This window comes from Pongo pygmaeus, chromosome 1 (genome assembly GCF_028885625.2).
Source record: "Pongo pygmaeus isolate AG05252 chromosome 1, NHGRI_mPonPyg2-v2.0_pri, whole genome shotgun sequence".
Taxonomy (NCBI): domain Eukaryota; kingdom Metazoa; phylum Chordata; class Mammalia; order Primates; family Hominidae; genus Pongo; species Pongo pygmaeus.
The window spans coordinates 132,128,888-132,142,487 of record NC_072373.2 but is presented as its reverse complement, the minus strand read 5'-3'; the positions used below and the strand labels follow the sequence as shown (position 1 = coordinate 132,142,487).

Genomic DNA, 13,600 nt, shown 5'->3' with positions numbered 1-13,600 from the left:
TGCCCAAGCAAAACTAATCCACTTAAACTTATCTCTTTACATCTTCTTTGCCTGAACCCAAGCAGTTAAAAGTGGATGGAGAACAATCCACAATTATGTTCACTGCTCTCATGTTCAATTCTTGACTGCAAGTATCAAGTAGAAAACAAATACTGCCTAACAATCCTACTATACTTATTATTTTCATTATCCTACTTTCCAGAAAATCTATTCATACTTTCACCTGTTCTTCAAACTTTTACAGTCTGTTTTCCTCTCACCCTCAGTTGGTAATCCTGCCTCATACTCTTATTGAGAAAATTAAAACCATCCATCAGAAGAGGGAACTTATTTTTTGTTCCGCCACCCAATGTGCTACCTCCCTGTCTCACCACCTATTCTAAACCTTATATTATCAATCCTATTTCCTCTCACCAAAAGAATCCCTTTATACAAGTAATTATCCCCTCTATGTCTTTCAACTCTAGTTTCCCTACTGCAACTCTTCCCTTAACATATGTACGTGCTCTGTTATCCCTCTCCAGCTACTTCCCTATTTTCTGTTCCCCTTTACAGGAAAACTTTTCTCCAGCATTTCCCAATGCCATTGTCTTACTTCCTCACATTCTATTTTATTCTAAAACCATTTTTGTTAGGCTTCTTTCCCCAATGGCTATTGTCAAGCTCACACTTTTTCAATGTTACCAAGTTAAAAGAAATCTTTATGCCCTCAACTTACCCTCCCAACAGCAGACAAGAAAGTTGACTACATACACACCCTTCCTCCTTCCTTGGTTTCCTGGCTATCTTCTCCTCTTCTCAATGCCTAAAGTCTTCAGTCCCTTGTTGAGCTACGCTGTCTTTAAGTAATCTTACTCAGTCCCAAGACTTTAAATAACATCTTTATGTCAATAATTCCTCAATTTCTATCTCCAGCTACAGCTTCTTTACAGACGTCCAAAAGCTTACTTTCAGCTGCCTATGTGATATCTTTACTGTGCTATCTAACAGTGATTTCAAACTGAATGCCATTACATACTACATTTGTGTCCCCCACACCTGTTACTTCTTTTTGTTTACCAAACTAAAGTCAGTCCCACCTCTTTGATTTGCTTTCATTTTTCCTCAACAGCCCCTCGCAGACTTCTTATGATCTTCTAGATTTCAGTTCAAATGCCACCTCTACAGGGAGGCCTTCTCTGACTATCATGTAAAAAAAGACCCTACTAGCCATTCTGCATCACATTTTCTTGGTTTATGTTTACAAAAGCTCATGATATTATCTGAAATTACTGTATATTAAAGAAAATTTTTTTACTGACTATTGTTCCTCCATTAGAATGCAATTTTAATGACTGCAGAATTCTTTTCTGTCTTGTTTGAAAATGTGTTTCCAACATCTAGACCAGTGCTTAGCACATTAGGAAAAAATTAATATTTTAGATTTTTAAAAAGAGAGTAAATTCCTGTGTTTTAAAGAAGACTAAAATAACATATTGTCAAAGAGATAAGTCACTGAAGTCAAAACAATAGGTGGTAGCCATTATTAATAATTTAATACCTAATATTAATTGCATACTTGCCACATGCTAGAACTATTAAAAAGGATGAATCTGTAGTATTTTCTTCAATCACACAACAATCCTGTAATGTAAGTATGATTTCTATCCCCACTTTTACAATGAGGAAACTGAAACATAAAATGTTTAAGTTATTTGCCAAGGTCAAAACTAGTAAGTGGCAGAGCTAGGATGTGAACATTAGCACTCTAATTCCAGAGCCTATACTCTTAACCACAAATCTATGTGGTTCTTTCACTATAATCAGAATAAATATTAATTATCTGTTACTCATTATCAATAAATATTATAAAGGACTGAGGTTATCAGTCTACTGCTGTTTCTGAATTTATCTGAGGTTTGGGGAGATTTTATGTTTCCAAAATAACATTCATTTTGTTGTGATTTTATGATACATAAGCATCTAGTTTTCTTAAAATTTGTTATACTTCTACTTTTCTTATTTGTATTCTTATTTACATTTTTTATTTTACTCTTACATTAAAATGTTGTTAAAATAATGTTTAAAATAAACCCAAAATATTTTAAAATGTGGAAAAATGTTTAAAATTTACCAATATTCAAACAAATACAAATTAAAGCAATCACACAAAAGTTTCACCTAATTGTTTATTTAAAAAATAATTTTTATTAACACTTGAAAAGGTATCATTTTACACATACTCACACAGCTGCTAGCAGCTATATGAATTAGTAGCACCATGTAGACATCAACTTGAAAATATTTCAAATCCTTAGTCATACCTTCCATTGATGATTCCCTTCTAGGATCCTATAATATTGTGATCTTAAGCATAAAGAATGTTTAAGTTTTGTTTCTTACTGTCCAGTCTTGGAATGAAAGGGGTGATGGGCAGTAATTTTCATGAGCTACATACAAATTTTTCTCTGCAAATGTTTTTATCTCTTTCAGAAAAGACAGAGCCTTACGCATACCAATGTCTGGAGTTTGGGTTGCAAGTAAACTTTAGCTTTAAAATGCAGCAAAAATCAAGAGTCATTTTGGTTAGCACACCCAAGGAAGAAGTATGTTTTGCTTCATTTAATTTGTATGTAGGAGAAAAATGTGTTGAGTCAAAAGTAGTTACACTCATGGACCCTTTCTTCTCTGAGTACCAAGAAGGAAAAAAAAAGAAAATGTACACACACGTGCTAGTGCATATGCACATGCACACACATGACAATCCATACTTCAAAGTAAAGGCAGGCTAGGATAAAATAATTCTTTGAGAATCTGGTCTGCCAGAGTGGTTTGTTCTTGGGGTGAGGGTGGGAAGGCTGGGATAATATAAAAGTTTCCATCACATGATGAGACAGCTGCAGTTAGTATTACATTTATTCATTCTAGATAACAACCTGAGATTTATCCATTCACGACAACAATCTGAAATTTATGAATGTTCCATCCAAGATAACAACCTCAAGCCCAACCTTACTCTTCCTTTTCTCCCAGGGCAGAAAAAATAAGGAACCATGCAGGTTGTCAAGCCATTCTCCAGAAAGAAATGCTATTATCAGCACTGACTTAAAAGGAAGTCACATCCACATCAAATGGAACTACATCCAGATGCCTGCCTGTTCTGTTACCTAGAATCAGTGTTAGGAAGATGCGGCAAACGGTTAAACTGGTTCCATTTCCATTTTGCCCCTTCTGTCTTTGCACCCCAAAATGGTCCCATTTTCCTTTTTTAAAACATATTTTTAAAGACAATTCAGTTGAAGCATGCAAGCGAGAAGGGCAGAACCAAAATGCACTATATATCATTGAGCCAACACTCTCAAGTGTATTTCCAGCACAATGCTTTAAGCAAATAAAAAAAATTGTGCTGAAACATTGTTCTTAATAACTGACTACTAAAAAACAAGGTAAATGTATGATAATAAGAGACAGCCTTGAATACATTTTGATATCTCCACTCACAAGGAATGTTATGCCGTGACTTAAAACTGAAGTTAATAAGAATGTGAAGAAATGCTTTTGATAGGACAAGAAAACAAATATCAAATTATATATGACTAAAAGTATTTAGGGAAAGATTGCCTCGTGCACAGGAAAGAAATGTACTACATCAATATTACATGGATGACTTGAGTGGGATGGCTATGTACCTTTGGGGTCACCTTTTGATTTTAGTTTTTTGTATGTTTTAAATCTTCTGTAATAATCATTAAAAATAATTTAAAAATCAAATCGTGGAAATAAAGCGTAATAAAAGTTAACACTTTTATTACACTAAGGTTACACTAAAAGTTGACAGGAATGAACATTTTATGGTGAACAGTAACACGCGTTACCCCTAGGGATCTGTGAGCGCAACTGAATGCCTTTCTTCTTTGAACTGTGGAGAAGTTTAAATTTTTACCCCAGCACTCCTCAATATTTGGCATAGAGAAATATCTGAAAGAAGTCCCGCAAAGCTCTCAGGTCACTGTGACACAAGGAGTCAGATTAGTATAACTTGAATTCTGGGGACCCCATTGCTTATGCCATGGTTTTCACCTACAATCATCAATCAACAAACACACTGAAGAAATTGGCATAAAGAGTCCCGTCTCCTTTTTTTGACTCTCTGGTCTTAATTTCTAGTTAAAGACAGCATAATCCAAAACATACAAAATGTAAATGTGTTAATTCCAGATCACCCTTACACAGAACTCCAGCCATATATAGTAGGACTGAACTTTTCTTGTATTCTCAGGCGAAATTTAGATTTAGCTCGTCCATCAGATTAACAAAGAAAAGGCAGCAAGCAGATGTTAGAAAAGTTTAAAATCAGGTGAATAAGTACATCAAATTCATATAGCTGGTATAAATAGTACACTCAATCCTACCAAGTATGTAAATCGAGGAGCCAAGATCTCTGCATTTCCTTAATACGATCACACACCAGGTCACATTTCCAAACAATTTCACCGTTGCCATATTTTATCTCAAACCATCCTTAAAAGACTAATCAATAGCAAACTCACTGAAGATCAGAAAACTCTTCACAGTGGCTGAATGATTCCCACAAGGTCAGAGAGCAAGGGATCTATGGCATAGAGCAAAATTATCCCCAGGCTTATCCTGTATCTTGGGAAATGTACTTATTTTAATTAACAAATAGTAAATATACATTCTACTATTTTGCGGGCAATTTTCACACGACCTTTTCATTAGGCATGGTAATGTTTCCATAAATTTTAACATGCTACAATTTTTCATGTCAGTCTTAAAGAATTTCATAAAGATTAAGATCTACCTGGTGAGTCAATTCTGTGTAGGTACACTGAGTTCTAAATTGGAGGATAAAGTTTTGGGAGAGAAGTAAAAGTGCTGGGGGCTTTTAGGGGTTGAGGTGGAGGAGAACCAGCAGAGAGAGGTGAGGAATAAAACATGGGGGGAGGAGGAAGTGCAGTCAGGGCTCCATCCATGATCCCTCCTCTATAAATCAGGCCTGGAGTTGACATGTAATTTTGTGTGGGTCCCCTGAGAAGTGGCCCTCAGGGATTAATTATTGATGAAGAGATTTTTCTTCAAAGTGGCCCAGTCAAGAGTGCCTCAAGGGGACATTCATAAGTGCTTATAATATCAATTTCCAAGCACCTGGGAGGTAGGGACACAGATTGTCTCTTTAATTATGATGATTCAGGTAAAGTCTAGCAAAAATGCTGTTACACAGCCAAGGTAAAATTCCCAAAGAAATGAAATTATTATAGCTAGTATAAAAAGTGTAATATATGAGTCATCTTTCAGTAAGATCACACTTTACCTTTTCCTGGTGCAAAATAGGTTATCTCCAACCAACCGTTTCCTAGGAGCTAAAAGAGTTATTCATAAGCAAAAGCAGTGTGTTTAGGGATGCTTAAAAGTTTAGAAAAAAATTGTTTTTGAAGCTAATATGTTTGCTTAGAGAGAAGATAAGTTTATTCCAGTTAGCACATGGAAATACAAGGGTTTGTTTTAATTATGCAGGAATTTCTTTTCAGAAAAAAATTAATGTCAAATGCCTTCTACATTTCTATGAGAATGCCAAAAAATAATTTTCACCTACGCATTAGCCCTGATCTAGTCTCAAAAACACTCAGAAAAACACAGAAGAATCAATCTATATGTATGCTGCAGTAAAAAAAGGATGGGGCTAGCCTGGATTTGAATCTTATTAACCTACGTAATAGATGTGAATAGTCATGTATAAACAAAACCTAGGCCATATACTTCCTTTGTATCATCTGAAACTTACACCAGTGGGCTGGCAGTACAACAGGTACTAAAAACATATTTTTAAACAGAAATGAAATGAAATGGGTCTCTGTAAATTGATCTGAATTTCAGAAACTCCCCAATCTCCCTCATAATATTGACAAATGTTAATTCAGTAACTTTTTCATAATAGATATATGCAACATTTATGAATCTATAATGCACCTCTTTCATAATTCTTTTAACTTCATTAACTCCTCCCTTTCTCACAGACTCTAACAGACTTCAATACCACTAGTTGATTACTACAGTAAAAACAAATTCTTGCCAATTGATGTTTATATAATATACATGGTAAACGCAGTAATAACATTTAAAATAAGTGTAACCAATTTAAAAAGCATATATTTATGTGACAAATGCTGTCTGAAGCATTTTGTGTATGTGACTCCAATTAATCCTTATAGCTATTGCATGAAATACATAGGATTAAATTCAGTTCACAGAAGAAGAAATGGCAGTCCAAGAAAGAAGCTGACCACAGTCACACAAATAAAATAAAATAGTGCCAGGATTTTAACCCAGGTCTGTTTAAATACAATGTTTTCTTTTTGTACTAACCATGAAAGGAAGCTTGATTTGGGGAGATACAAAATAAATAACTTCATATAAAAGTACTTAATTCCTCAATACATATAAATATACATGTATTCATGGTGAACTGGCTAAAAGCTATATGTTGAGTTTGAATGCAGATGTTTCATATGTACTAGTGTAACATTTTAATTAAAAGCAATGGAAGCAGTAATAATTATAAATCACAGGAAGGACATAATCCTATTAAGAGTTATCTCAGTAGTTCAATTGGCTCCAGGATATCAGTGAACACCCACATGATTGATATTTGAGGCCAAAAACACCTCCTGTCTTGATATGGAGGATTATGAGCAAATGAAGTCCAGAAGGTAAATATGTCACATTTTAAAATCGAAGTCCCAATTATAGATAAAGGTGTAATCTTACAATGCCTTACTAAATATTTTTAATGAAGGTGGAATATAAACAAAATAAAATTTTCTTCACAGTTTTAAGGACTGAAGGGCTCTGCAACGTATTTGTCATCATTCATACAGCTGAGAGGCAGAAAAATAAATTGGCCAATCCTCCGTTTTGATCACCTCTTTAGCTGTATTGAAGCCTGGATTATATCAAACCTCATCAGATTTTCTTTGTCATGATATTTTACGAGAATCTTTTTTCAGTCTCATTGTCTTTTAGTTTTAGTGTTCCAAACTATTACTTACATTTATGCTACTTATTAGAATTCTCCCACAGTGATCAGACATCTTTATTTTACTAGGGGTTCCAGCTTTCAGCCCTTGTGTTGTTGCCAGTTTATACAGAGTTTGGTAAGATGCTGTATTCAAATAGTTAAAGAAAGGTATGATTGCTTCAAGATCTTCCATAACTGAATCAGTATTTTGATTCTAGATCTTCTTAGTGTCCTTATCAATTCCTTACTGTTAATATTCATCTTTTTTTATTATTATACTTTAACTTTTAGGGTACATGTGTACAACGTGCAGGTTAGTTACATATATATACGTTTGCCATATTGGTGTGCAGCACCCAGTAACTCATCATTTAACATTAGGTATAACTCCAAATGCTATCCCTCCCCCCCACCCCACAACAGGCCTCGGTGTGTGATGTTCCCCTTCCTGCGTCCATGTGTTCTTATTGTTCAATTCCCACCTATGAGTGAGAACATGCGGTGTTTGGTTTTTTGTCCTTGCGATAGTTTGCTGAGAATGATGGTTTCCAGCTTCATCCATGTCCCTACAAAGGATATGAACTCATCATCTTTTTATAAGTGAATTTTTCTTCTAGAATGTAACAAAGGAGGCTACTAAATTCCAGCACACTTTACAATTAAGCAATCAGTCAACACCATTTGCTATCATTAAGATTAAGCAGATCCAATCTAAAAATCACCCTCCATCAAGATCCATCATTAGTCATTAATCTCCCAGATTTTAATTAAACTACCAAAACTATTCATCTGAATTCATATGCAAAGGATAGAATTTTTCTTTAAACTGCCCAGAACTTTGGTGGGCCAAGCTGAAAGGTTCGCTTGAGCCCAAGAGTACAAGGCCAGCCCAGGCAATATACTGAGACCCCCATCTCTATTTTTAAAAACTGCACTGAAACACATATCATCACACTCAACTACAGAAATATGCAGTACCTTAAAACTGCAGGAAGCTACCATCAGAATCAGTGACTCCTCAAATCAGATAATCAGACACATTTCTACTATTCAGGTAAACTCCTTAGAAAGGAGAAACACTTTAAAGTAAAACTATGGCCCACAAAACAGCTTAAAGTAGGAAGTACAAGCATGTTTTCAACAACTCTAACTCACAAAATAGGTTTAAAAAGTTAAAGTTTTAAAAGTCTTAATTTATTTAAGAATACATGTCCAAAAGATCTGCAGTGCCCAATCAATAAAAGGAAGGAGAAAAGAAATGACTGTTACTTACACATTCAGTAAAAATATATCCATTTAAATAAATAAACAACTCATGGCTTTCTATAAAGTGGAATCTTTATTATCTTTTTTGGATCCATGATTCTCCTTCCTCCCCAGCAGCAAAGGCAATTATGATAAAAGATGTTCTGAAAATTTTTTTGCCATCTCTGCCAATTTATAACCCATGACTTTCCTTGTTTCAAAATTTGTAAAGTCCACTTTCTCCAAGTCTTTCCGATTATGCTTCTATTTTCCAAAATCGCTATTTTTAATCTCATTTTCCTAGTTAATCATACAGAAAATTCCCGATTACCTTTTCAAATGAATAGAAGTCATAGTATCAGTAATTCAGAAACCATTTCTGTTTGACTCAAAATGCATTTGATTTTGTGGACAATGGACTAAAATCCCTTTTTCATTCAGGGTAAATGTGAATTGAGTTTATAACCCTTTAACATTCGCTAACTGATAATTCAAGGAATGGGCCTTGTGATTGTGACTGTGGTAGCAGTACAGTAACAGATAGCAACTTGGTTTGGCTACAAATATTTATCAAAAGTACTAGTATTCAAATAGTTAAAAGCCTGCTGCAGCTGCATACATTTTCGTTTAGATATATATACTTTCAAAGTCTATTCTCATTATCCTTGCCAGTGGAGGGGAACAAGGTCTTGAACAAAAGAGTACTGTTTCAAAATAATTCTCATTTCCTTTCAAGTATGCAGATATTCACAATATAACTGGCTGTAAATTCAATCTAAATGAAGAAGTGCTGTTAAATTACTGCTGAGGCCTGGGAAAGTGACCAATGTCCAATACTAACTTTCTTTGAAACCATCCCAGGAGTGTTTGTATTAAAGTCATCGTTGACAAAATTCAGACTGTATCCAAACAGTACACTCACAAAGCAAAATAACTTCTAAAAGCATATAACTACTATTAATGGACTTTAAAATGCTAATCATTTCATTGGAAGTGATTTTCCTGAGAATAAGATATATTTTTCTGTTATCTTTATTTTTTAACATTTTTGTCCTTTTTCCCAACAAGATGCTGTCAACTTGTGACATTTGTTTATTATCCTTAGCAGATTTTCCATGTGCAATTCAGAGAGGCTAACTTGCCCAAACACACAGCTTAAAGTTAGACCTCAATCAGAGGCAGTTGGTTTCAGAAGCCAGGCTCTGAACCACATTAATATATCTGAAAAAAAACTTGATTTCTCATGCAACTTCTATGACTACAACAACAACAACAACAACAATTCTGAGTAGATGAGCTAGGTCCTATTACCAAGTAACACATCCTTTCCTTGCCTATCTCCCAGCCCAGGGATATTCCAGCTATGGAGTTTGGTGATCTGACTGTTTTCCATGTTCCCAACCCTCAAATCCTGATGTGATATTGGATTCAGACTGGAAATTATGAAGCAGGCACACAAAGCACCTTTATATATACCTCAATAACTTTTCCCCCAGAAACAAAGATATTTCTTGGCTGTTTCACTGAAACCTGAGGTTCTGTAGTTAGCTCATAGGGAAAAGTCAGTTACTATTAGAGTAGGTTGTTATCATCACCTTCTGTTCTTTTAACAATTGTCAAATACTTTTCACATTTATCAATGTGTTCTTATCACATTCATTAACTGCTTCATACCAATATTTTAAAAATATTACTTGCTTATCCATGTATTTGAAGCTAAAACAATGATCACAATCAGATCAATCTCTAGACAATGGTTGTTATGAATTTGTTCAAGAAAAGCATTCAAATTAGATGGAAAACTGAGCCTTTATAATTCATTCTAATTCTTCAACACAAAAATGAACTTTGGTAAATCAACAGGATCAACTGAGGCATTTATGCTTGAATGTGCTCCCCTAGGCTTAATGTATTTTTCCTCACTGCATTATATTTTAATGATTAATTTCATGCCCTTTCATGGTATTTTAGCTCATGAATCACGGGCATTATTTTGAGGGAAAAGTAAGGTGCTGTGAGTGATGAAAGATGTTACTGATTAAAGTGTTGCACATATGAACTACATAAGAGCTGAAGGTGTTTGAACACCAGCAATCTAGATTAAAAGTAATATTAGGCAAACTGGCCATATAGACTAAGGTTGAATTGAGTGGAGGGAGTGGGAAGGATGGGCTTCTTAAATGTTCTTAGTTGAAACAATATATGAAATCAAGCTTGGCATTCAATGTTTCACTGGCATCTTTCTCCTCAGTAGAATGTAAGAACTGATTTCAAAGACAACTGCAGAGAAAGAAATCAGTTAAGCAGATAACACACCATTCTGAAATTAAAGAGCCAAAAGCCACCCATCCTAAGACAACTCTGATATCTGAAATCAATACTGCCTTAATACTGTCAGAAGCTTGTTTTTTGACTTAGTAAATAAAATTTTTTAAAAAGTTAAGTCAAAGTCACAAGGACCAAAAAGGAATAGACTACCCTAAATGAAATATAGAAAAAGACAAGTATCTCTTATCCTGCACACAGATGAACAAATATTTGTTAAATATATCATATTGCTCAATATCAAAAAGTCAACTCTCCATAACAGAAACCAAAAGTAAACTAACCAGAGATGTCCACATAATACACTTTGGCTCTTGTTACTAAAATGATTTTTCAAACCAAGTTATGGAGCCTGGAGAAAACAGGACTATTTCCTCCCAGAATATAAAGTTTCTTCAATTACAGAGGCAAAATGTGGCAAAAGCAGCTATTTTGCAAACAGGTGGTTTGCAAAACTTTTACTTAAGCCGCCAAAAGGACTGACGAAAGGAAAATTTTGTTATTTCTAAAGAAAACACACACACACATAATTTTCTACCAGGGTAGAAGGCTCAAAGAAAAGCCCCAAACAAAACAGAAAACTAAAAAGCAGTTTGTCTTAGCTCAAAAGTGCTGACCTAGGTTTAGTATGTGTAAAATCACTGTTTATAATTAAATCCTTTTCATCGCATATATTAAGATACTAGAGAGAAAGGAAATGCCATGTCGTTTCAGGTAGGACCTTATTTACAGAAAAAAAAAAAAGATGATTTTTTTTAACAGAAACGGAGTGCAAGAGGGAATCAAAAACCGTTGAGAGGAGAGAAAAATACAGTTTGTTTTTCTGAGGGCACTGCATTTTTCATGTTCTGAATACTTGGTTCCATTCTCTCCATGTTAAATTATTTCATAAACAATACTATGGCTAGAGGCTACTGCTACAGCTGACACACAGATGTTTTATTTCTATACTTCACCTTTGCAAATAGCAGGATTCAGCTATTGGAGATGGGGGCAGTGGAGAGGTGTCCAGAAACGACATACAAGAGGTGAAGGGGTAGAACGTACGGAAAATGGGCGCTCCTACCTCCTAGAGTCCACCTCTCTAGAACTCCAGTGCTTCTTCAGTCACTGACATTCAGAGCAGGACAAGACAGGCTTCCTGAAATCTCTTCCGAAGTAAACAGGTCCCGACGCAAAGAGCAACCCCTCCAGTTGCGGAAAGTCCTCCCCTCCGCTCCCCGCCTACCCACGCAGGCCTCTGGCTCCGCGCTCCTCCGCCTCCCCCGCAGATCTCCCACGGGGGAAACTTTCCCGCGTCTCTCACTCTCCGGGGCGCGGGGGCCGCGGGGGCCTCCCCGGCACCTACCCTCAGAGCACTCCCTACCACCCCGCCACCACCGACGAGCCGGCGCGAAGTCCGTACCTCGATGTCCGCCGAGTCCTTACTGAGCACAGGGGCCATGGCAGTGCCTACAGTTTCGAGTCTGCCAGTGACAGACCCTCCTTGCGTCCTCAAGCTCCAGCCAGAGAGCCAAGTGACAGCAGCCGGAGCGCGAGTGGAAAACAGGCAGACGAGGGCCGGCGGCGCGGGGGCGGAGCGGGCGCGGGGCGGCAACGCCCCCGGGGCGGGGCTGCTCTCTCGGTCCTGCGGCTCCCGCGCCAGGCACCGCAGCAGCAGCTTGGCCTTCCCCGTTCAGCCCTCTCCGCGCCCCAGCCTGCAAGCTTGTTTTCCTTCTGCAAGCAGAAGGGAGGGTAGGAGTAGAGCACCCGCTCTGGGGACTACCTTTACTCTCTAAACTGCTAAAAGCTGAGTTAGGCAGGCGGGGCCAGATAGGAGGGATCCCCGGGCAAAGGTAAAAGCAGTCCGCGCTCCAAGCAACAACTTGCACTTTTTCTTTTCTTCCACACAAACCCCGCGAGATGTAGATACATTGTTTGAGGGGCAACTGCATTTTCAGGAACTCCTCAAGGATGAAATAGTAGATGTTCCTCCATCCATCCACCAAGTAGGTGGGCGGGGTTTGAGCTGCAGTGGAGGATACCAGAGCACCGGTCTTCTGAGAGTTCACAGCCCCTGCGGGGAGGGGAGGGAGACGAGCAAAATCATCCACAGCCCGCAGCAGCATACAGGAAGTGCTGCAGGTGGTGCATAATCAAGGTTGTCTTTTTGCAGGAAAGTCTCATTTTAATGGTTATTTTTTAAATATTTTTTATTCTAAAATGTGAAACTCTTTTGAAAAGTTGCTCTTCGTTTTTGCTCTAGAGCTTGCTGAGGAGAAGGGAGAGATTTCCTGTAGAGTTGGTCCCAATCCAGAAAACATTCACCTCGTTTTTTGAGGATATGTGTACTCCAGATCTCTCTCCTTTTCTCCCCGCTCCACCCCCCTCACCCCCCTCACCCCCCTCACCCCCCACCCCCACCCCCACCCCTGTTAGATGCATCCCACCTCTCTTCTACCATAACACTTTCTACTTCCGTTAGGACATTTGCGGCACTCCTTCATGCACTTGGCTAGATAGTGACACCTTGGAGTTAAGTATTTCTCCCTTATCATTATTTTTTCATTAGTCCGTTCATCGTTTTATTCAACAAATGTTTATTGAGCGTTTTCAATATGCCAGACACAGACACTGTGCTAGGTTCTCTGGATATGGTCTTCAAGAATACACATCACTCTCATGGAGATTATACTCAAAATAAGCAAGTAAGCAAAATGTGATGCCTGCTTGTAAGATAAAAGAAGAATAGGACAGAATAACTAGGGTATGGGTACCTTGAGTGGTTGAGAAGGCTTCTCTGAACAAACCATCAGATTACCTTCCAGAACCTGGAACTTACTAAGAGACAGATACATTTTTCTTGAATCAAATATTAAGAGACACTAGAAAGTTAAATGGAAATCTTAGAATCATCTTTGACTCCTTTATCCTTATTGCCTCATTTAATCTATGCCCAAACTCTCAGGAGTCAACCTCCTAAATAGATTTTGAATCATTCATTTCTCCATTTTGCTGCATCCACCGTGGTCCAAG

The 13,600-nt window shown here is 37.2% G+C and overlaps 1 protein-coding gene across 1 annotated transcript in view; it reads right to left on the bottom strand.

Moving 5' to 3' along the window:
- Nucleotides 1-12,475, bottom strand: part of DPYD (dihydropyrimidine dehydrogenase) — an 844,474-nt gene extending 831,999 nt beyond the window's left edge. The window contains exon 1 of the mRNA XM_054437947.2: nucleotides 11,991-12,475. Coding sequence (XP_054293922.1) covers nucleotides 11,991-12,029 — 39 coding nt within the window. The 5' untranslated portion in view covers nucleotides 12,030-12,475. The remainder of the gene's footprint in view (nucleotides 1-11,990) is intronic.
- Between the last annotated feature and the right edge of the window lie 1,125 nt (nucleotides 12,476-13,600).